General features: G+C 40.0%; 1 protein-coding gene across 1 annotated transcript in view; it reads left to right on the top strand.

Moving 5' to 3' along the window:
- Nucleotides 1-20,505, top strand: part of ITGBL1 (integrin subunit beta like 1) — a 187,214-nt gene extending 166,709 nt beyond the window's left edge. Inside the window, exons 8-11 of the mRNA XM_088136485.1 lie at nt 320-436; nt 10,778-10,924; nt 14,480-14,593; nt 16,121-20,505. Of these exons, the coding sequence (XP_087992611.1) occupies nt 320-436; nt 10,778-10,924; nt 14,480-14,593; nt 16,121-16,212 (470 nt within the window). The 3' untranslated portion in view covers nt 16,213-20,505. The remainder of the gene's footprint in view (nt 1-319; nt 437-10,777; nt 10,925-14,479; nt 14,594-16,120) is intronic.
- Nucleotides 20,506-25,596: the final 5,091 nt, after the last annotated feature.

Here is a 25,596-nt window from a genome sequence, read left to right as displayed (position 1 = left end):
TCCTTAGAAGCTCAAGGGGAAAAAAAGAGGCAGGAGGTGATGAGATGAACCTCTGTCCTGAACTGGGCAAGCCATTGCCAGGGACACTCAACTCAAGGAACAAATAGCCTGATGTTTGAAGAGAACTTCTGTGTTCCTGTAATACAAAATAGCCCTTACCCAGCTATTTTTTGAGAATGCTTCCTTTACAAGCAATACTGCCTTCCTCTTTCAGGCTGATCTGTATATTTCTTTGCTAGTTTGCTAAGTTGAGTCAGAGACAAGAACAAGTTGACCTTGGCTGCTGGATTTGACTAATGGGAGATGACTGTTCTCACAGGAAAATGTGAATGCGGCCAGTGTATGTGTTTCCCTCCGGGAGAGTCCAAAATATATGGCAAAATTTGTGAGTGTGATGACCGGCAGTGTGAAGACAAAGATGGCAATGTCTGCAATGGTAGGTCAATTTTAAATATGGGTTTCAGATGATGTAATGCTACAGTTATAATGCTAAATTTTAGCCCTGGTTTGGAATTATTGTGGTGATAATATAAAGAAGGTAACCATTTTAAGAGGAAGGAATGTATGTATGGAGATAGATAACTGTCTAGGGTAATGCATTTTTCTTAAATGAAATAAACAGCTGATCTCATATATCTACATTTTGTAAAATAAACAATGGGAACACATGGTTTTTTGTGTCTAAAAATGCAAAATTATTTGAAGGAAACAGGAGGAATTGACTCAGGATCTATCATCTGAATTAAATTAATGGGCTACCATATGCTTAATGATTCACGGCTTGGGGAAGCAGAGGGAATAGGAAAGATGAGGGCATCCAAGTGCTTGTGTTGTGCAGTTAAAAAGCTAAAATTGAAATTCAGCAAAATTTCCCTATCCCTAAAAGCAGTATGTGGAGCCTGCCCAAGATTAAAAGTTTTGCTATCTATAAGTTCTAGTCTGAACATCATATTCATATGTGGCAATGGGAAACATGAAGATTTCTATGCATGTTCTTCCCATGTTTCTCAGTACCAGGGTCCTTGTCCAAATGGTACTTACTCTGGTGCCTTAAACCTGGATAAACCAGTGAGGTGTATTAAGAGAAAACACACTTTGCATATATTTAGAGGCACTCTGTTCTTTATAATGAATGCCTTGTTTTCAGAGGTGAATATTGGTGGAGAAAGTAGGTTGTGGGGCTGTGCTCAGGTGATTCTCTCAATCGAGCTTATGCAGACTCTTTAAATTGGATACCTGTGAGTTATTACTTGCAGCTGAACATCAAAGCTGCACAAAATGTGGTATGATTTCCTTGCAGAGAGAACTCTGCAGCATTAATTAGGTGCCTTTTTGTAGTTCATTGATGGGGAACGTGTGAGCCTGTTGTTGCTGAGCTACAATTCCAAGCATTCTTCCTTATTTTTCGTCTGATTGAGATTGGTGGAAGTTGTAATTCAGTAGCTTTGGAGAACCATAAGTTCATCCTTCCTGTTGTAATTGCATGACAAATGAAATCAACAAAGAAGCTAAAATGACAAGCAGCCAATGGTTATGCTGATTGTGGGTGATGGGAGTTGTCATTCAAAACATCCAGAGGAATAGGTTGATTTGAAAAGTAGATGGATTTTTTCCTGCTATTTTGGGGATAAACATGTAGAACTTTCTAGAAGGTTAGGATTTTTATTATTTAAAATTATTTACTCCTTTGGAAGCCACCAAAACTAAGCAAATGTATATTGTTCAAGAATGGCCTAAAAAGAAGCTTGTTTGCCAGGTACAGTGGTATCTCTACTTACGAATGCCCCTACTTACGAATTTTTCGAGATACGACCAGCTCCGGCCCCAAAAATTTACCTCTACTTACGAACTCGCCTTGACTTACGAACCGGATCCGCAGCCATTTTCTGCCCGTTCCATGTGGTCTGCGGCCATTTTCCGCCCGTTCCACGTGGTCCGCGGCCATTTTCCGCCCCTGACACGTGGTCCGTGGCCATTTTTCCGCCCTGCTGCGTGGTCAGCAGCCGTTTTTCCACCCCTGATGCGTGGTCTGCGGATGCCGGAACGGATTAACGGTAATTACATTGAACCTTATGGGAAAATTTACTTCGACTTGCGACCAACTTGACTTGCGATCAGAGTCACGGAACGGATTAAGTTCGTAAGTAGAGGTACCACTGTATTACAAATTTGTATGATTTTCAGCTCCTGATGCAAAACCTCCACTTCCGTTGCAAATAGATCTACTAATCAGAAAGCTAGACTCTCAGTACTGTGATGGTTTAGAGAAAAAAAAGTGGGTACTAGATTAGAAATGTGAAATTCAATGATACAAATTCTGTATGAGATTGAGATCAGCACTACACTTGTTAGAGAAAGAGACTCAGCCTTGTTCATTGTAATGCTAAACAGTGGCTTAACATTACACATCTAATAATTCAGACCTTCATTGTAGATCTGCACCTGGAGTTTTGCACATGAAAATACCCATGGATAGCTTTATGTGTCCATATTCTATTTGCTGCTGTACATTGGGCTTGTGCTATTCCAGCAAAAAACGTTTATTATACCATCAATCAAATTTCTTAAAATATCTATTACTCATTTATGGTATGCCTCACATACTTGGGCATCAAAAATACAAACTTATAGAAAAAAATCTGTTAAGAAAGAATGTCTTTTTCCACATAGAAGATATGGGAAATCACACTGATTATGTTGAGGTGCACAGGCATAAAAACCTCTATTTTTTTCAGGCTGCTTCTAGCCATTTAGCATCAAGGAAAGGACTCAGAACTTGGGTGCTAACGTCAGCATAATATCTTCTGAAAAATGGTAACAAGGAAAGTGGCCTTTTAGTGGAGTTCAACTCCTGATGATTTCATGGGAAGAACGAAAGCTTAAAGCCCCTTAAGAAGCAGAATGCGTTAAAGAGAGAACTGGTAGGAATTCTATCCAAGACTCAATGCCTATTGAAAATGTAAATGGAGGTGGAGGTGATCTGAATAAGAATTGTCTTCTGCCTTCTCTCACTAGCACAGATTGATTTATAGCTCACTTTTCCAACTTTAGGCTGAGGTAAATATAAGGAGAAGCATATGATAGATGAGGACATAAGCACCTGTGATCTTGCAGAGTTACAGGGGCTTAAAAATGCTACTGTCCATCATTGGATGAAGAAAAAAATTGAGCATTCTCAGAAGATCTGCCACCCTTTTAAGAAGAGAAAGGAATTGAAGACCTATCTGCGTCATTCTGTTCTGATCACATTCTAAGCTTTATTCACTTAAACTGGCACCCTTGATTGGAGGGGAACTTATTTCATCATGTAGCTTTCTCTTTCATTCACTGAACGCAGAAAAGAGTGCACTGGTATTCAAATGCCTCATAGAATTAAAATGTTGCAGAAATCAGAGTGGGAAAGAAAGTTTGCCATGGTAGGAAATAATATATGGGAGTGAAATAATATACTTGATAATGTAAATTGTCCTTTCAGCATTTAGAATGTTTACCTGAGATGCCTTGTCATTTATATTTTTAATACTTTTGAGATTTAGTAATTGCCCAGTTAGCTAATCACTTTTAAGATGACATAGAATGAAACACTAATAAAGTCTTTGTAATTCAAATGGAGAACAACCCACTAGATCCACTTAAAACAATAACCAATTAAAAGGAAATGCTACAAGACATACCACAAGAAAATCTAATAATACCCTAAAGCACAGCAGAAATATAAAGGGGATAAAAGATGGGAAAGAATATAAAGATCTTTGCCTGGCACTGAAACAGTACCAAAGTAGACTTTTTAGCATATTCTACAGCTGGGACCGGAGTCGAGCTTCATCTTGCATAGCCACCTTTACCTAGGCATAAAAGGAAACTTATAACAGAGCAGATGTAGGAACGAGGATCTCAGGAACAGATAGGTGTGATGTAGTTGATAAGATGATGGAGAGTGATTCAGGGAGGCCCAAACTTAAGGCAACCTCATTGGGTAGCAGTCTCTCTCAAGTCCATCCTACTTCGTTGTTACAATGGGAGAAAAATTGGAGAAGGGAATTCCATCTATATCGCCCTGAGCTCATGGAAAAAAAGTCAGGAAATAAGTCATTACTAGATTTTTTTTTTTAATTAGCTCTTATTAAATACATTCTCAAGGACAGCCCCAGAAACAATGTTCTGTAGTAATTAAATAGGAAATTACTAAGGTATAGATCCTTGAAGCCAGAAGATCTTAATCAAAATAGAATCGTAGCTGATGTACTAGTTTAAGATGGGTACAACTTAGGGAAAGCATGCAGAACATGGCTTCTCATTTTTTTTCCCCAATCCTTTGACCAGCAATGGCCATAGGAAGTGTGTGTATTTTTTTCTGTGTAATGAGATGTGTGTATGTGTGTGTTTCTGGTTTCCCCTTGTATTGTGACTGGGTACATTTGTATGTATGGGTACCCTGGGAAGCACAAGGCAGAATCACATGCTCCTCCCTAGATCCAGGAGGGAGGAGGCGGGGCTTAAAACAGTTGCCAACCTTCCCAGCTGCTGCCCAACTGCCTCTCCCAACAGGGCAGCACTAGGGGATGTTTTCCTGGATTTTTTTTTCTCCACAGCCCCTGTCTGGATCTGGCCTACTTTTGAACCTGACCCTTCTCTTGCCAGTTTCTCCCAGTAGACCAGATTTAAGCCTGTTCTGTTTGGTTTTCAGAAAGCTATCCTGCTGATGGACAGACAGACAGATGGGCCAAGATGAACAGCCAGACAGATGGCTCAGGACTGCCTATTTGTCCGTCAGCAGACCAGTCCCTGAAAACAGAACAGAGTGGGACCAAATTTGGTATAGTGGGAGAAGGCGACAAAAGAAAAGTCAAGTTTGAAAATGGGTTGGATCTGGCCTGTGGCTTTAGAGAAAAAAAATCCAAGAAATTTTTGCATCCAGATGAGAGAAGCAATTGAGCATCAACTCAGAATACAGTGGTACCTCGGTTCATGAACTTAATTCGTTCCACGATTCTGGTCGCGAACTGAATTGGTTGCGAACCGAATCAAATTTCCCCATAAGATTCAATGTAAATAAGGTTAATCCGTTCCAACCCCTACGAACATGGTTGCCAACCTAATTGGTCGCCAACCGAATCAAATTTCCCCATGAGGTTCAATGTAAATAAGGTTAATCTGTTCTGAACCATATGTATTTTTTTTTTAACCACAAAAATATGAAACAAAGTACAGTACAGTATGAAGAGAGAGAACACTAACCTTGCTTGAGGCGACACCAAAAAGCTTCACAGCAAGTGTCTGTCTGCAACCGCGATCTCGCCTAGAGGAAGCCACGACCACGTGTCAGAGCAGGGAAGATGGCCGCAGGCCGTGTTTGTCACCCGATGCGGCATTCGCGAACAGAAGCAAAATTTTGTGAACGCTGCTGTTTGCAAACCGAATTGTTTGCGAACAGAAGTGTTCATGAACTGAGGTATTACTATACTGCCACTTGCTCGATTCCTAAGCCCCCTACCTCCTCCTTCCTGACCACATGACCCAGAGTGGAGGTGCTATTAAAGGGTTGTAAAGACTTTCAGAAATCATGATCTGCAGACTTTCCCCACCTTGTTTTTCTCCAGTTCTGAAGTCCACCTAGGATTCCACAGCTGGCAGCACATTTGCAAGGATATGTTTTGTAGCCAGGTGATTTCTCAATGACTTCTGGTATAAAACAAAAATTTTCAGGAGGGACAGAAACCCCTGCCTCCAAAAGGTAATTGGTCATAACTAAAAATTATTCATTAAAACTGTGACTCCCAGCTGGAAGAGGTTGCCCACCTCTGCTTTAGGGATAATATAGCACCTTTCAGAAGAGGCTAAACACCACTTACCTTGATGAACAAATCATCCACTTAACCATATCTGTACTTTATCTAAAATAATTGTCACATTCTTGGCTGCATCCAGTCCTTTGATATGGCTAGGCAAAATGAGTCCTGCATATCTGCAGCCCCTTCATGGATCACTGCCTTGTCGTGGCGAAGGGGCTTGCGTAACTCAGTGAAGCCATGAGCTATACCGTGCAGGGCCACCCAAGACGGACAGGTCATGACAGAGAGTTCTGACAAAATGTGGTCCACTGGAGAAGGAAATGGCAACCCACTCCAGTATCCTTGCCAAGAAAACCCCATGGACAATGTTAAAAGGCTAAAAGATATGATGCCGGAAGATGAGCCCCTCAGGTCGGAAGGTGTCCAATATGCTACTGGGGAAGAGCGGAGGGCATTTCCAAGTAGCTCCAGAAAGAGTGAAGCGGCTGGGCCAAAGCCGAAAGGACGTTCAGCTGTGGATGTATCTGGAAGCGAAAAGAAGGTCCGATGCTGTAAAGAACAATATTGTATAGGTACCTGGAATGTAAGATCTATGAACCAAGGCAAGCTGGATGTGGTCAAACATGAGATGACAAGATTGAACGTCGACATCTTGGGAATCAGCGAACTGAAATGGACGGGAATGGGTGAATTTAATTCGGGTGACCATTATATCTACTACTGTGGGCAAGAAACCCTTAGAAGAAATGGAGTTGCACTCATAGTGAATAAGAGAGTGGGAAAGGCAGTAATGGGGTACAACCTCAAAAACGACAGAATGATCTCAGTGCGTATCCAAGGCAAACCATTCAATATCACAGTCATCCAAGTCTATGCCCCAACCACTGATGCTGAAGAAGCTGAAGTTGATCGCTTCTATGAAGACCTACAACACCTTCTAGAACTAGCACCAAAAAGATGTCCTTTTCATCATAGGGGATTGGAATGCTAAAGTAGGAAGTCAAGGAGTAATCGGAATAACAGGCAAATTTGGCCTTGGAGTACAAAATGAAGCAGGGCAAAGGCTAATAGAGTTCTGTCAAGAGAACAAGCTAGTCATAGCAAACACTCTTTTCCAACAACACAAGAGACGACTCTACACATGGACATCACTAGATGGTCAATACCGAAACCAGATTGATTATATACTTTGCAGCCAAAGATGGAGAAGCTCTATACAGACAGCAAAAACAAGACCAGGAGCTGACTGTGGCTCAGATCATGAGCTTCTTACTGCAAAATTTAGGCTCAAATTGAAGAATGTAGGGAAAACCACTAGACCACTCAGGTATGACTTAGATCATATTCCTTGTGAGTACACAGTGAAGGTGATGAATAGATTTAGAGGATTAGATTTGGTAGACAGAGTGCCTGAAGAACTATGGACGGAGGTCCGTAACATTGTACAGGAGGCAGCAACTAAAACCATCCCAAAGAAAAGAAATGCAAGAAAGCAAAATGGCTGTCTGATGAGGCTTTACAAATAGCTGTGGAAAGAAGGAATGCGAAAAGCAAGGGTGAAAGGGAAAGATATAAGCAACTGAATGCAGATTTCCAGAGAATAGCAAGGAGAGATAAGAAGGCCTTCTTAAATGAACAATGCAAAGAAATTGAGGAAAACAATAGAATGGGGAAGACTAGAGATCTCTACAAGAAAATTGGAGATATGAAAGGAACGTTTAGTGCAAAGATGGGCATGATAAAGGACAAAAAAGGCAGGGACCTAACAGAAGCAGAAGAGATTAAGAAGAGGTGGCAAGAATACACAGAAGAACTATACAAGAAAGATCTTAATGTCCCTGATGTCCACGCTGGTGTGATCACTGACCTTGAGCCAGACATCCTAGAGAGTGAAGTCAAGTGGGCCTTAGGAAGCATTGCTAACAACAAAGCTAGTGGAGATGACAGTATTCCAGCTGAGTTATTTAAAATACTAAAAGATGATGGTGTTAAAGTGCTGCACTCAATATGCCAGCAAGTTTGGAAAACGCAACAGTGGCCACGGGATTGGAAAAGGTCAGTTTACATTCCAATTCCAAAGAAGGGCAACGCCAAAGAATGCTCAAACTATCGCACAATTGCACTCATTTCACATGCTAGCAAGGTTATGCTCAAAATCCTACAAGCTAGGCTTCAGCAATACATGAACCGAGAACTACCGGATGTACAAGCTGGGTTTCGAAGAGGCAGAGGAACTAGAGATCAAATCGCCAACATTCGCTGGATCATGGAGAAAGCACGAGAGTTCCAGAAAAATATCTACTTCTGCTTCATTGACTATGCAAAAGCCTTTGATTGTGTGGATCACAACAAACTGTGGCAAATTCTTAAAAAGATGGGAATACCAGACCACCTTACCTGTCTCCTGAGAAATCTGTATGCGGGCCAAGAAGCAACAGTTAGAACCGGTCATGGAACAACCGATTGGTTCAAAATAGGGAAAGGTGTACGACAAGGCTGTATACTGTCACCCTGCTTATTTAACCTATATGCAGAGTACATCATGAGAAATGCCAGGCTGGAAGAATCACAAGCCGGAATTAAGATTGCAGGGAGAATCATCAACAACCTCAGATATGCGGACGATACCACCCTAATGGCAGAAAGTGAAGAAGAACTAAAGAGCCTCTTGATGAGGGTGAAAGAGGAGAGTGCAAAAGCTGGCTTGAAACTCAACATTAAAAAAACTAAGATCATGGCATCTGGACCCATCAATTCCTGGCAAATAGAAGGGGTAGAAATGGAAGCAGTAACAGACTTCATTTATTTGGGCTCCAAGATCACCGCAGACGGAGACTGCAGCCATGAAATTAAAAGACGCTTGCTCCTTGGGAGGAAAGCTATGGCAAGCCTAGATAGCATATTAAAAAGCAGAGACGTCACCTTGCCGACAAAGATCTGCATAGTCAAAGCTATGGTTTTTCCAGTAGTAATGTATGGCTGTGAGAGCTGGACCATAAAAAAGGCCGAGCGCCGAAGAATTGATGCCTTTGAACTGTGGTGCTGGAGAAGACTCTTGAGAGTCCCCTGGACTGCTAGGAGGTCAAACCAGTCAATCTTAAAGGAAATCAACCCTGATTGCTCATTGGAAGGATCGATAATGAAGCTCAAGCTCAGATATTTTGGCCACCTAATGCGAAGAGAGATCTCTTTGGAGAAGACCCTGATGCTGGGAAAGATTGAAGGCAAAAGGAGAAGAGGACGGCAGAGGATGAGATGGTTAGATAGCATCACTGAAGCAATGAGCATGAAACTGAGCAAACTCAGGGAGGCAGTGAAGGACAGGAAGGCCTGGCGCAGTATGGTTCATGGGGTCACGAAGAGTCGGACACGACTTAACGACTAAACAACAACAACAACAATATCTGCAGCTTCATAGGGATGCAAATAAAAAGAGAATACTGAGGATCACCCAGATATTTTGCCTCCCAATACCAGCAGCATCCTTGCAGTGCTGTATTACATGTATTTTCTTGCTTCTTGCTAAAACTGGCCAATGTAACTCCAGAGAGGAATTGGAGAGGAGGGAATGGTCTAAAAATGGCAGCTAATGAGATTCTGCTTCCTTGCTTGTTTCTCCCTCACTGCTTTCTGGGCCGAGAAAACAGTAAATAACTCCAAGAAATTCCTCTACTGATTGCCTGCGAGAGAAGAATGGTAGCAAGGAACAATGGTGTTTTCACTTCAGGAATAGAAGGGAAATCCCTGGAACTAGGAGCTGTGGCTTGGTAGAAATTTCCTCTAAGGAGGAATTTTGCACTGCGCAGCTATGGAGAAAATACCACAAATCCATCTTGACTGCATTCTCCTTGGAACACCAGGTGGGGTAATTAACAACTGAAGTTAATCAGCTCAAAGTGCAAAGACCACTGGGAGGTAAATGGCATTATAGGCATATGCAAGGGTGCACTGATCCTGGCATGCGGAAGAGCCCTTTGTCTCCAAATGTTTTCACTAAACAAGTTCATTTCCAGCAGCATGGAGACTAAGGAATAAAATAAGGCCTTACATCCCAAAGCAGAAACATCTTGTGGCTAAACCAAAATCCCTGCCACCTTTTCAGTATCCATTTTAATGTGTCTTGCGAGGAGAAAGACAATTCTAAATGTCTGTAGGAAGGGATCAGGCTGGGACAAGAGAATAGATTTCAGATTTTCCTTTCTCAGGCTATTATTCTCCAATCCAGGCTGTGACCAGCTTCCATGTGGGAAAAATGCAAGAATTAGAAATGCATTCTGAGATAGGCAAAGATCCAGCAGACTCATCTTCTTCATTTGAATAGAGGCTGTTGCATCTGCTGAATGTCATCCTTTCTCAAAGCTACAGGGGGGACAGGAGCTTTTTCTTTACAGATTGTTGCAAACTCGGATACTTGAATGCAATAGCAACCATTTTGATTTGGCTCAAGCATTCACTTGGAGATAAGACCATTATCTTCCATGACAAGATCATGCAACTTTGTTATAAATAAGAATTTCATCAGGTGCATTCACACTAATAATAATAATAATAATAACTATTATTATTATTATTATTATTATTATTATTATTATTATTATTTTATTAAACTTCTATGCTGCCCAGCTCTCAGTGACTCTGGGCAGCTCACAACAATCAAAGAAATAACAATGAAATCAATAAAACAAAAAAATAAAGACAAAGTTTCATTAGGGTCTTGAACAAAACTTCTGACATGACTCTTCTACAGATATTTAGCAGAAAGGCCTTTTCTTCTAACTTCAGTACATGACAGGGAAAACAGTGCTGGGAGGGAGCAGGAATATATCAGATATGAGGCAAATCATTCTCTTTCTTAGCCTAATCAATCTCACAGCCTTAGTAAGAGGTGGAAATACATGCAGATTCATGAGCATCTCTGAAAGGACAGGGTGAATAAACACCTCTCCATATTAAAGTCCTGTCTCATGGATTCTCCTTCTACCTAGATCACGGGACCTGTTCCTGCGGTCACTGCATTTGTAAGGCTGGATGGTTTGGAAAATTGTGTCAACACCCAAGGAAATGCAACATGGCAGAAGACGAGAGCAGAAGTTTTTGTGAATCAGCCGATGGCATATTATGCTCAGGAAAGGGTAAGTATGTGGGGAACTGAGTGATGCTTTGAATGGGCATGTTCCTGAAGAGTGAAAAGTACAATGTGTAGCGCTTTCTTTGGTAACCCCTTGCTGTTAAAGAGCTTTTCAAAATATGTTTATAATACAGAGAACTCTTGTTGGGAAGTATTCCACATTGTATTTAGAAGCTTTGCCCTCAGGAACTGTTTACCAACCATGTGCAATTCCATTTGACGGTGTCTCTGTGGGTGTATATATCAATATGGGGTCATTGTGTATTATGGGATATGTATTATGCATTATGCTCTAAGTGCTACCAGCAGCGGGTGGCTGTACATTTGCTAAACTTGTAAGAAGGAAATTTGCTATTGAACAGAATGGGAAAGTTCTCTTCCACCACCCACACTCTTTCTCTTGCACTGTCCATGCAAGTCATATCCATCAAAGTTCACTTAGTTCCTTAATTTTAGAGGTTTTAAAATTACATTTAGCTTTCACTTACTAAATTGCAGTTTAATCTAGTCTTTTAAGATCAGTGGCATTTGCAACAAATAGGGTTCAGGTTAGAATGCCTTGATGGTGAATCCAGGGGAGAAGAAAAGAATCTAAGATGAAGTAGAACGTGGTATTTTTATTTTTGTAGAATAAATCCAGTCTCCCATAATACTTCATCTACTTAGTGGAGATGCTTAACCTAAGAATATAGGGCTGCATTCAGTCTTCCTCAAACATTTTGGGAAATTGGGGCAGGCAAAGTAGCATTGCAGGATTTGATTATAATTTGCATGAATAACATGCACTGCTACAGCACACCTATCCTTTTGTGTTTTATGTGTTCTATTGTGTGTGTGTGTGATGCCAAAATCACATTTAAAATTTTTTTTTCACATGATTTATCAGAAAAGAGATCCAGGTTCTAAGTAGCGATATAGATAACAGCCTTTTACCAAATCTGATTCTCCAGAATCGAGATGAGACTCTGTTATAAAGCAGGAAGGGAAATAATTTAAAATCCCCAGGGTTCTCTCATAAAAGATACTTAAAATAGACTGCCTCCCATTAGGCTGAACCTCCTGATTCACTCTAGTTCTTAACCCTTCTACCAAAGAATTCTCATTTTTCTCTCTCTAGAACAAATAGAAGGAAGAGTGATTTTTTGTTTTGCTTTGCTTTGTTTTTTGAATTTTCCTACTGAGAGCCTAGAAATTGTTGGGTACATCATCCTCATGTAGCAACCTGTTTCCTTCATAGTGCAGAACAGAGGAGGAATCACATGGTGTCTTACTTTCCATCTCTATTCTACTGTCATTAGCGACATCAACGGGTTAAAGCTGGAATGTCCAAAGGCCATTCCTTGTGGAACTGTCCATGCTAATTACCCATAGCAGGGTTTCCAATGGCCCTAGAAAGCTTGGTCTTTTTGATATATATAGCGAGATAGGTAATGTAATTTATTGCCTGTTGCTCCTTTCTCTTTCTGTCTCTCCATTTTTATCTGTCTTTGGTCCCATTGTGCTAGTTAACTGTTTTTGACATTTGCTGATGTTTACTGCATTTGTCTGGCCTGCAGATCAGAAATTGCCTATTGCTGAACTCATCTTTCAAAGCACCTTTGGTGGAAAGTTAAGGTTGCATCTAGTTTTCACCAGTGGGGTCATAGGAGTATATGGCACAGACTTTTTGGGAAACAAAGCTGAATTCCATTTATTTAGGCAAGGGTGACCACAGGGTATGGCAAAAAGAAGTTAAGCTGGTGGCCATAATGATATGATTGAAGTTTCACTTGTTCTTTATGTGCAACACACACAAAATTGGGTGGAGCATCAATCACACCATGGCTGCTATCTTGACTTTTTAAAAATCATATCCTGTGGATCCCCTTGCCTTCAAGCCTCTCACCAGTGAGTCAGCTTTCCAGATGCATTAGGGAGCATTGTTGTCCCATATCCCAACCTTGGGCAGTGTTATTCATCCTGGCTTCAAACTGACTATGATTTGCTTCAGCTCTTCAGAGCTGAAAGACTCAGCGTCTTGGAAGTCTTGGAAATGCCTGAGTTAGATGTAGATGGTGCAGTTGTGAGCTGACTTACAGCAGTGTTTCTCAACCTCAACACTTTAAGATGTGTGGACTTCAACTCCCAGAATTCTGGGAGTTGAAGTCCACACATCTTAAAGTTGTTGAGGTTGAGAAACACTGACTTAGATGATAGCATAACCCCAGATTCTCAGCTACTGCCCTGTTTTGGCAACTTAAAAATAGTTACAATGGTTTTTCTCTATGTGCATGTCAAATTAGCTTGGGCCGTATTTATGGCAGAGTCATCCTATATAATCTGGAGATTCTTGGATTTCTTGAATTCACATAAATTTGACTTCTTCAAAACTTTTAAAGCTACCTTTTCCCAAAGACTCAGCCATTGGGAAAGTATACCCACAATGTACTATTTTTAAGTTGAACTTCCACTTGAATATGAAAACGAAGTAATATATTTTATAGGTAAATTTTAAAAACACACCAAGCGTACAACTGCAGTACAACTTGACTTTTGGATGACAATCTTGTCTGCTAGTTGGTTTTGCAGAATAAGGCCAGCATCTAGGTGAACTTGGCTGACCTTGAAAAAGCTAAATTGTCAACTTGTCTGGGTATAGAAACAAAGTAGGATTGGACCTGGTTACTACTTGGATAAAGACTCAGGAAATACTAGGGATTTATGGTGGATGGAGAAGTTGAAAGAAACATACTAGGAGAAGGCAATGGGAATCTACATCTGGATTGTCACAAAGAAAACTAGTGAAGTCACTTGAAGTCAAGCTTGATTCAAAGGATGATCTGGCATTTCTGCACACTGCTTGTTATTCAGGGGGAGTTTAGCATATCTGCACACATGTTGAGATTATTAGTTTGAAGACAATTCTTGCTGGAGAGAATTAACTCTGCCGTGCAGAAAAAAATGACTATTAAAAAGATGGACGTCCTGGTACAGTGTGGTGTGGCATTAGGTAAAGCACACCTAATAGAGTGAAACCCTAGGGGACTGTTGTTCTTTTCATAGAGCTCATGCCCAAACGTTTACACTCTGGTCTGGGAAAAAAGTGCTCAAAAAAAAAAAATGCTAAAGGATAATATACAGTCCAATGAGATTTGTTCATACTATCTCACCCTGTTTTTATTCCTGATTAAATCTCTGTAGTTTCAGTAACCTTGGGGTTTTCTCCTTTCTCTTCCCTTTACCTTAGCTAAATCTTCTCACATGCCTTCATCCACTCTCCTTTAATCCCACAGAGAAGAATAGCTTTGATTTTAGAGCTTTGGAACAAAGACAAAATGTCCTTCTTCCAAGCAGCTCCTGATTAAATCAAAATGGAGGGAAATTACTGTAGGGCATTATAAAGAACCCTTCAAGTTAAAGCTCCCCAAAGAACATCCTTCTCACCAATAGGCTTTTATCTTGATGATCTCCTTGTAGACAATCATTTATTGATAGGCACTGATTACCTAAAATGTCCCATGCCTGATTGAAAAATTCTACTGTTCTATAAGTGCCAGTTATAATTTTTCTGTGCTTTCAGGTTCCTGTCACTGTGGAAAATGCATCTGTTCTTCCCAGGAATGGTACACTACTGGAGAATTCTGTGAATGTGATGACCGGGATTGTGACAAATATGATGGCCTTATTTGCACAGGTGTTGTATGATCTCTATATTCAACCTATCTGCTCTCTGAGAAGATGCAATTGGTCTAAACTGCTCTTACCCAACTAACAGCCTCTTTGGTTTAGAGCGTGTTGTGCTATAAACAGAGAGGCAAAGCACCCTTACAAGTTATTGCTTTGCAAAACAAATGATTCCAAATGAATGGGAAGAAATGCCTTCCTAACTTTCAAAGATAGTCTTCATTCATGAAGAAGTGAGCAAAATCCTACTAAGTAGACCTGAAAAAAGAAAAGGGCTATGGGTATGAAGCAAAGGCTATAGGGTCAACAGGAAAGCATTAATGTCTCTCTCTCTCTCTCTCTCACACACACACACACACACACACACACATAGACACACACAGAAGGAGAGAACAGCCAATCTCTGTTTTATAACAGAAAGCTAAACTTATCCCTACCATCTCAGGGCACCTGTCCAATATTGCATACAGTGGTGATGTGTGAGCCTGTTTGAGTCTCCCTGAAAAGTAGTGGTCATTTTGAGCATTCTTTAGGAATGTTTGGGGGGGGGGAACAAATTGGAATTTATTGACTATTTCCTTCCCTTCCGGTTCCCATTAAAAAACTGATTTACAAAAGAGGTAGGAGTAACTTGTTCCATTACACCCAAGAACTGCAAATGACACCCAGAATATCGTTTCCTGCCAGCTAAGGGATCATCTTTCAGGGCATGTTGAGGAATCCCTCAACAGATTCGGTGAAATTGTGATTGGGTTTGTGCATATGAGTGGGAAGGAGAAGGAATATAATGCTAGATAAATACAGCTGCAGCATTTTGAGACAAGTCCAGCCCGCTTGGAGCCTGACCTGACCCAGGGATTCCTCAGCATGCCCTGAAAGATGATCCCTTAGCTGGCAGGAAATGATATTGAGTTGTTAGTGCTAGAATTGGACTGGGGAGACCTGGGCTGAAATGCCATCTGAACTGTGAACTTTGGTGAGTTTTACTTTAGAGCAGTTGCTACCTCCTAGAGGATCCTACCTCAGTTTTTGCTCACCATCTGATCTCCTTAGAACAGAGATGCAGAAAAGAGCCAGGCTAGAAAGCAGGAGACTGTGAGTCCTGCCTTAGGCATGAATGCCGCTGGGTGACTTTGGGCCAGTCACACCTTCTCAGCCCAACCCACCTCACAGGGTTGTTGTTGTTGTGGGGAAAAGAGGAAGAGGAAGGAGTATTAGGTAAGTTTGTCACTCTGAGTTATTTATAAAGATAATAAAGACGGGATAAAAAATCTAAAAAAAAGAACACGTTGGGGCTTATGTGTGATCCACCAGGGTCCCTCTTGTGGCTCTCAGGGCCCTGATTTTGGGTTGTTTAGAGGTATCTAAGGGGAGAAGAGATGCCTTAAGCCTCGAGAGTGCTTCAGTTCAGGCCAGAAGGGGAAAACATGTAGAGAGAAAAATAAAAGCTGCTTTTCTGATGGTGTGTTACTTTCACAGAGCATCTCATGTTTAACTTCAATTATGGATCATGATAGCCTGTGTTGTTTTGTCCCAGGAAATGGTATATGTAACTGTGGAAACTGTGAGTGCTGGGAAGGTTGGACCGGAAATGCTTGTGAGATCTGGCTTGGGGCCGAATATCCCTAACGTTGCCATGAAACACTGAAGACTGACAGATTGGTGGTGCAGAATGAGACTGCTAGACTACATAAATGTAAAATGGACACAACCAAAGAAATCCATGCGTCCTAATCAATCAGCTCAGCAAAATATTTCCTAAAATATAGTATAAGAAGCACTGCTCTGTAGCTCATCGTTCTAATTCTGTGTATATTTTCCTTCTCTCTCTGTCTCTCTCTCTCTCTCTCTCCCATAGCTTTTGTGTGTGCTGTAAGTGAGGCAAATTTGTTATGTAATGCACTTGGATTACTGAATTTCAGCTTCCTAGTAAAGTCAGAACTGTTTTAAGTGCAATAATTCAAAATGGTTTAGGATGACGCAAAATGAGCGAATTGGTGGTGACAGTGATGGAGGGGATCCTTTTGACTATGGAGATCAGTTCGTTTTTCTCCTGAAAACTTTCGCACGCTCTCATAGATCCCCACAAAAGCTGCTTGCTGTCTAGGTTACCACTTACTATCAATCTTCATTCATTTATTTGCAAGACTTGTGGGGAAAAAAGCTAGATAGAATAGGAGCATTTGAGGACACTGCTCCCTGCATTAAAGTACTGCTTCCTTCTACAGGGTTAGCAATGAGATCAAACCATTTGTCTTGATTTATGCACACACACCCCTTTTTAAAGGAAAAAATAAAACACCCGAATCTTGAAAAATACATTCCATGTCTGTCATTTAGGCACACATTGCAAGCATACAGTGTTTGCTTCTGTGCTTGTTTTTCTCAGCATAATTTTATTTCTATTGCTTTGTCACCTTTGCCAACTGCTGCTGAAATCCTATGGTGAGCCTTATGATTTTGCTGATCTTGTCATGACGTTTCATCTGGTATAATGACCCACAGGAAGATTGGTGAGGTCATTTGCGTGTTTCACCACAACTAGGTGGATTACAAGAATAATGGGAACAAAGTTGACGACCCCAAGAGAAGAAGAGGGAAATGGCATCGAGATCCAGCAATGCTGTGGGGCACTTAGCAGCAGAGAAATACTTCATGCTTGGCCAGATGAATATTATTCAGCACTCCTTTGGGTTGCATCAGATATGCTCCTTTTGATTAAAATATCAAATATATATTTGGATAATTCTGCTTGGAATATCTGTACCTTTGTGTGTGTGTGTGTGTGTGTGTGTTGTAAATCCAGATTATCAAAAACTGTTCTCAGAATGCAAAAGTCAGTCAGTATCAGCAGTATGTGTGTGTGTGTGCATGCATGCATGTACATACACACACACACATACATGATTTTTCCCCATCCCACCAGCAAAGCAAAAGAAGATAATGTGCATTCCATGTGGCAAGCTGATACAAAAGAGGACTTTTACCTGGGCACAGGTACCAGTAGAACAATTCTGAAAATACCATATGGCATCTCTTTGAAAGGCATTTCTCCATATGATTAAGTCAGTTGAAACATCAAAATGGTTTAGAAAACCATCGAGTCCAACTTTTACCAGGTCTACGGACCCATTCAGTCCACCGGATTGTACAAGCAGAGAAAAACTGCACCCGAAAAAGATCTAGGTTATAAAACCTCTGGTTTAGGTGTTTTTGTGATGGAAATTACCAAGAGCACATTGGATAAAGCAAAGGTTGTGGGGCAAACGGGCTGGAAATCATTTAACAACTCATATGATTCACTAGATGCTTCATTTTGTAATGATGAATCATTGCCAGCTCCGTTATGCAACTGCTTATTTGTCAGGTCATGTAAAACAAGATATTCTGTACCATTGTAGGATGTTTCAAATTGTTTTCAGAACTTTGCTTTTATATAATTAAAAATAACTATTACAGAGTACTCCTAGGATATTCAAAAGTTGAGGGAGGTAGTCAGCATCTGACTGCATCTTGTAAGAAAAAGGGTTTTCATATGTATTTTATTTATGTGACCATACAATGGTTGAAACTGGTAGCTTTATGTATGTTTCTCATCTGAAAGTTCAGTATATTGCAATAGCCTCCTAGTATAAATAATCATATACAGTTACTCCTCATTTAGTGACCACAACTGGGACCTGCAACTTGGTCGTTAAACAAAGTGGTCGCTAAGTGAAACCACAATTGGGCTTATGAACTTACTTCAGCTTTCCTTTGCTTTACAGATCTGCAAAGGTTGTAAATGTGAGGATTGGTTGTAAAGTTACGTTTTCATCACTGTTGTAACTGTGAATGGTCACTAAATGAGGACTACCTGTATAATATTTCACAGCTCTCAGTATGCTCTGATGTACACCAGAATGAATATCCAGGCTTAATCCTGCTGTGTATAACAAAACACATTCAATACTTAGTGACTTTAGGGAGCACATCCAACAATCAGTGCAATTGGGATGGAGCTTCCTTCATGGCTAAAGGTAGCAATTCTTTTTAGAGAAGGAAAAACCAAAAAGGCATCTTTGTGTGAACAGACATGTCTCAGAGGTTATTGGCCTTGAGGTACCTAACTTTACAGGAACTCTAAAGCATTCGATACATACAATAGAGTTCTCATAACTAAGAGAAAGGGCTACACTATTGAGAGTATTGGGTCTTCTACTGAGGATTTCCATTTGCCCTTAAATGCAATAGTATTTGCTCCTCCAGCTTGTCTAAAAGTTAGCCTCCTTGTTCGCATTAATGGAATGGAATATATATATTGATCTTCGGCAAGCATGGTTGCAAACTCAGATCATTTATTTCAATCTCTGCAAAAACATCATCCGGTGAGGTGTTATAGCCAAGTACCATTGCTATATTCAGCTCTAGTCAGTTGGGTCATTATATGATGACTTAATGATGTGCAAAAACTTTCCTAGATATGAAAATCCATTACTGTCAAGTGAGATAGGCCTGTGCAGGAGTAGGCTTATTGCTTCATATCTCCTGGGTTTGTAGATGCACGAATAAGCCCTGAACTGGAAAATGCAGCTGATAAATTTATAACCCTATCAAATAATCAGCCACCTAGTGCAAGTTGCCACAGCTAGATCATCCTTTTGTTTTTGTAGTCCAGCCAGGCAACCCAGCTGGTGCTGCAGCTCCTACTCTGCTATACTTAGCTCTGGTGTGTTCTCTTTGGCTTGTCAAAGTAGCAACATCTATTCATCTGGGGGAAGGTTGATTTTTTAAAGTTAATTCTGTGGTTGACAAATCATTGACATATTTTTTATGTGTTGATGATCTTATTGTATTATCTTAAAATCCCTTTTTGCTTTGTCTCTGATTTTAAATAAATGAAACTGTGTTGGATGATAAGTACAACTTATTTAGGAATGGTTGTTATACACGCCCAGTATAAAGAATGTCTTAGTGCAGAAAGACATTGTCCTATGGAGAATATATCAAACATCATTTTTAAAAGAGAACAAAAACAGCCTGAAGGCCTCCTAGGGAAAAAGTCTTTACCCGGGTCCATCTCCAGGCTGAATGGGGCAAAATGGCCCTTGTAGGCTCCTTCTATCGGTAGTCACTGCTATACTAGCCTGGCAATGGTGGGTATCAGTGCTGAGATCAGCTGGTTGGAGCCTCTATTTTCCATAAAGCCTTTAAAGTGTTGTCACTCTTGGGCACTTTGGCAAACAAATAGTAGCTGGGAAGTAGTTTCCAGAATGGGATTATGATCAGATCAGATCAGATTGGGGGGAAAAAATTGAACCAATAGCAGGGACAGGATGGGTCCAGCTGGGGCTCTGGGATCCAGGTGCCTAGCCAAGGATACCAGATGCCACTGCCAGCTTTATATCCATCTGCACTATTACGTGCCATAAGAATGGTTTACATATACAAGCGGGGAAGTCTCCGGAATATTTTTTAAAATTTCAGTGGCAGAATTTTATTCACTGTAGAGTTAACATTGAGTTATTTAAAAAAAAAATGGGGAGGGGGTGTCCAGCTTTATTTGCATATAATTGCATTTTATACCATTTGCCAGTTCTTTAGTTCCTCAAGGGAAAAAAAATAGCTTCTTTTCAAAGCACTTATCTTTTGTGTAAAATCAGGATAAAACCTTAGTAGCTGAATTGCTTACATGTTTGGGAAAGCACTGCATTTTAATATAAAATGTTTAATATATTACTTTTCTGCAGCAATTTGGATGGCTATATTTGAATTCTGGACTCCACCACTGGCAAAAGTATATATGTATAATTACTGTAAAAAATTTGCAGGTATTTTGTAGAAAGAGCAGATATGAATGAACCAGGAAAAAAAACCCTACAATAAATAAATGGATGTAATGTGAAATTGCAGTAGGACACCAGAGTTTTCTGCCCGCCCTCCCATGTGCCATAAGAATCTTGATTTTTTAAAAGCATAATACTTATTTCAGACCTGAACCTGTATTCACAAGGGCAGCGAGGTACAGTGACCTCTAAATGTCTTTGCATAATGCACTATTAAGAGTTATGTACATGCATCATCATGCAAATAGTCCTTAGAGCTACAGCATGTCATTTGCAAAGTTTGCATTTCCAAAAATATATTGATGCAATATTATTAGATAATTGATGTTGAAATGAGAATTCAGATGCTCCTTTGACTAATAGTCCTAAAAGAAATTATTCTATACAGGGGAAGTAGGGGATTTTACAAACCAACTGCAGCTAGAAGGATCCATTAAACATTTGTTGGGTGTATTAATATTGTGGCAGGGACAATTTTTGTAGCCAAAAACATATGCTACTGGTGCAGTATGGTTATTGCTTCTCCATGCTTAAGTCTAACCCACTTTAATCACAGAGAAGTACTGAAATGAATGGGAAACCTGGTGAAACCTATAATCAGGAGGACTGTGGCTTCCTACAGGTGGGTAATTGAAAAGAGACTGAAAATAAAATGCAATTTCTGATTGGTAACCATGACTTGATGCCTGAGATCTAAAATGTTACATGCATTGTGGCTTCTGCCACTAATCTATAAAAAGGCATTCTGTTGGGGTAGTGTGAATTGCATTCTGCATGGACTGAATTCCATCGTGGTGTCAAAACCAACAGATGGAGTATTTGCCTTTATATTACATGGGACTGAACAGTGTTTCTCAACCATGGCAACTTTAAGATGGGTGGACTTCAACACCCAGAATTCTGGGAGTTGAAATCTACATATCTTAAAGTTGCCAAGGTTGAGAAACAGGGGGACAGAATGTGATAGAAATCCCTTGGAGCAGGGAAACAGAAGCCTAATCAAAAAGAATGTTGGAATGCTCTGAACCTTTAGGGTTGAGCATACAAACTCCAAGCTCTAAAATACTTACAGAAACAAGAAGGAGAAAAGAAAGCCTGTGTGAAAAGTTAACCTAACCTAGGCTCTTACTTTGCAGTAGCACTCTGATCCCTTGAAAAGGAGCATCTCCTATTATTTTATCCTTTACCTCCATTCAAATGATTTGGCTCAGTGGTCAATACCACTAAATTTGGTATCTTCAACATCAGGCCAGCATCTTAGGCAGAAAAGAACCTCACTGGTGCATTTTTAAATTTGTTTTGCCAAATGTGCCTACTAAAAGTTCATTGGGCAGAAATTTCTCCTTTTCCAGCCCCTTTTCTCTTAGCGGTTAATTTTTTCAGGTGCCTGCCATGAAGGAGAAAGTGACAAGAAAGGGGCACACATCAGGGCTGGGTGACTTTGGGCCAGACACACTTTCTCAGCCCTAGACTGGGAAAGCAAAAAACACCACTTACCAACCCATGCTGGACCAGGGTGGTCAGTTACAGCCCATAACCTGCAATGCAGAGGCCTTCATCTTTCAGTGGATTGATTTTGGCTAGCAACAACAGCAACAAAATGTGTATCTGCACATACACAGAGAGAGAGACTAGGGTTATGCATGCTTCAAAAGCATTTTGGATTTTGCATGCATGCTAGCACAGCACCTCTTTATGAAGTTACTAAATTCACTAGAGCAGCCCAACTTTTTTCAGGCTTTAATGCAGGTATGAGAAAAGATGCTGTTGCTTTAAGAGTGGCATTAACTTCAAAGTCTGGACTCCTTAAAGCAGCACTGTCTTTCTTTCAGGTTCCTGCAGAAGCTTTGCTGTGCTGCTCTCTCATGAAGGCTGGAAGCATTTCATCTGGAAGACAGTTACAACCTTCTCACCTTCTGCAAATCATGCATTTTTTTGTTTTGATACTTGCAAAAACAATCCAATTCTTAAAGCACTACATCCTTTGTACTCAAGTTTCATTTTTCTTTTTTATAGTCTTCAGAGTTCAACTCTTAATACCTTTATGTCTCTGTTCACAGACTTACCTTGGCAACAGTTCTGAAGTGGTTTGCTGTTGCTTTGTTCTGAGATGTTTGCCAACTTCCCTATCTAGCCTACATCCCTGGAATTTCCTGGTTGTGTCCCATCCAAATATTAACCTGCCCTGACTCCACTTAGCGTCTAAGCCAAGACAATGCAGCAAGATGCTGTCACCTGCCAAGAATTAGTCATCCATGCATTGCCTTGAAATTGGTGGTTATAAGCCTTGGTCATATGTTACTGTTTGAGAAGTAGCTGATAGCTCATTCAAGACAGTCTTCAGCCATCAAGTTTAGCAATTTAGACTGATTTGTAAATCAGGGTTGCTAAATCTTTCAGTAGTGGTGGTAATACACTTAATTTTTGGGGTGGGGGAAAAGGCAATAGTAAGTACAGCGATGTTACATGTAGACACGGTCATGAATTACCTTTTTTTCAGTTTGGGGGTGGATGGGGAGTTTTTTGGGGTTTGAAAAGTATTAGCTCTATTTTACAGTTTCATTATTCAGTTTCCAGAATGATGGAAAACCGTGCTAGCAATTTGTGCCGACTCCGCCACCAAAATACCAAGTTGCATTGTTGTTTGCAAGCCACAAATTGCCCAGTCCTCTAATTTAATTGGTTTCAGTGACATTGGGCTTCCTTTCTATAGAATGAAGCTGATAGTGTATTATAACAACTAGCATCATATTGTCTGCATCTTTATAGAATGAAGTGGGTCTTTACATTCTTTGTAAGGACACTTGCTCAAAACCCCACCACTCTTCTAGCACTTTGTTACTGTCAGATCAGACCAGAATGACTTAATTTCTTGACATGTCACAAAGTGTTGTTCAGTGAGTGTAGCATGAAGCATGAATGATGCAAGTTATCTTACTGCTGTGAGTTATCTTACTGTTACCTTTAACTCTTTTATTTACTGTTTCATTGCCAGCTTTACTTAAATTTTCTGCTCCCTGGCCATAATGAAATATTTATTTATTTATTCAGTCAGTCAGTCATTTTCCAGCATGGGTATGAAACAGCCCATTCTTCAGCCCATTCTTCAGAGATTATTATTCTGTCCTTTTTATGCCATCTTCTAATTCCACTACCTCCAAATATCAGTCTGGAATGAATTATTCAAATTGCACAGTAGAATGGGTTGCAGCTGTGCAATATGATGTATTAAAACAGGAACATGTTGTGGTTGTTGTTTTTAACCAATCAGGAACAAACGCTTGAATATGGCCCCAAAAGCAAAATACAAAAAGGGTTTCCTGTGGTGAATTTTTGAAGTAACATTCTAAGTATCAACAAGTGGTTCCATCTGTAATACACTGGAAAAAGAACACAAAATTATCAACCTGGCACTCTCCCTCCCCAAATTTCAGTAGAAACATGATAGACAAAGCCAGCTATAATACAGTAAAAATCTGGCAGCTTTGTGGCTGGTTGCTTGTTCAAGTGCTGTCTGTTCATGCTTATAATTAAATAATCCGTGGTACCAATGGGCCATTTCACCTAAGGATTCTAGGTGATGGTAGGGAATGTATAAACTTCCCACTCCATAGTGTATCTGAAATAAGGTTAGATACCTTTCCTTGCCTATAATTAATTCAGGGAAATGGAATACACAGCATGCCACATGTCAAGTAAGTGATTCCTTTGATCCCTGGGGAAGGCTGGGAAAGAATAAGAGAGTCTGAAGGCAACACATCACTTGTACACCACCCTAAACTCATTTATCTGTAGATGTTGGGGAGCAGATAACAGAATTTGCTATTAAGCAGAACTCCAATGCACAATTACTGCTAATCATATTTTAAAGAAGCAATCATACCATTTTTGTAACACTTCTGCTTCAGTGTCATTTACTTAGGCTTGTAAACAAGCAATGTTTATTGTCTAAACTAAATATTTCAATACGATACATACAACACAAAAAACAAACAAACAAACAAAACCCTTTGGTGTGGCTTTATGCTTTGATGCTGTCCTATTTTGTTAATAACATGTCTCTTGACATCTAAGTGTCTCTCTTTACTTCTACAGAGATACACATCAACAATTTCAAAGCAAGGATCTTTAAGCCAATTAAAATATTGGAACAACTAGAAGAAGATGCATTCTTATTTAAAAGTGCAGATTTGAATGTTTCTTCTTAATTAAGCCCTTGCCACATAGAAAGCTACCACATCAGGATGCTAGCTAATTCTGAAAACAGACACACTAGCTTTTCACATTCTGCAACTTTGAAAATTTCTGCAGGAAACCATTTTAGATCCAGTGAAAAAGAGTTATTACACATTTACTCCCACACGCGGATCAGACTAGCATTATGAGTCCCAGCAGAAGCAGCTGTGAACTAAAAAGATGTCAGAAAAAGATACGGCACCTACCTCTTGAGCAGTCACCTTCAAGCTTTTTATGAATACTGCAAATGTTGTGTTAAGCAAGCACGTTTATATATTAAAGTTTGGGTATTTGTGGCCTTGTGTTGTATTGTTTAGACCTAGTCCCAGATTTCTTTGCAATAAATTAGACAATATATAAGCCAAATTGCCTGTTGTACTGTTGTGACACAATCATTGTGTAGGTTTTGTTCAGTATGTCTAAAGTTCCAGTTCCATTTTTATGCTTGGTTATTTTACTACATGGACTTAATTCAAGTGGATCAGATTTCATAAATATCTAGGCACAAGTTCTATACTTTGGTATGGAGCTTATGAATGTTGCTGGACTAATAAGACTACCTGGAAAATGTGTAAACCCAAAATGGGAAAGATCTACTTCTCACTTTAGCAAGAAACAGAGATGTTTTTTAAATGCAGTTAGTTCACATTTTACAAAATGTGCTTTTTTTTTTTATTTTGCCTGCTAAACAAAGAAAACTGAACTGTAAGCACAAATACTAGCGAATAAACCTAATTTTGCTCACTGGGATTTCTTTTTAGGTTGATATGTTCCCTATTAAAGACCAACATTAAACAGAGGCTAAGGCCTGTTTGGGAGGGAATTTTAGAAGTTTGGGGGAGCAAAATGGGAGCCTGAAACATCTCAAAGCTTAAGGCACCAGTTTTGGCTCTCAGAAACTTCCCCACATACAAAGAGGGTCCAACATTTTGACCCCACTTATTATGGGGGG

This window comes from Python bivittatus, unplaced genomic scaffold (assembly GCF_059951505.1).
Source record: "Python bivittatus isolate LINGU-HERP-01145 unplaced genomic scaffold, Pbiv_v1 ctg000060_np1212, whole genome shotgun sequence".
Classification (NCBI taxonomy): Eukaryota; Metazoa; Chordata; class Lepidosauria; order Squamata; family Pythonidae; genus Python; species Python bivittatus.
The sequence above is the reverse complement of the archived record's forward strand: the minus strand, read 5'-3'. Positions and strand labels throughout refer to the sequence as shown.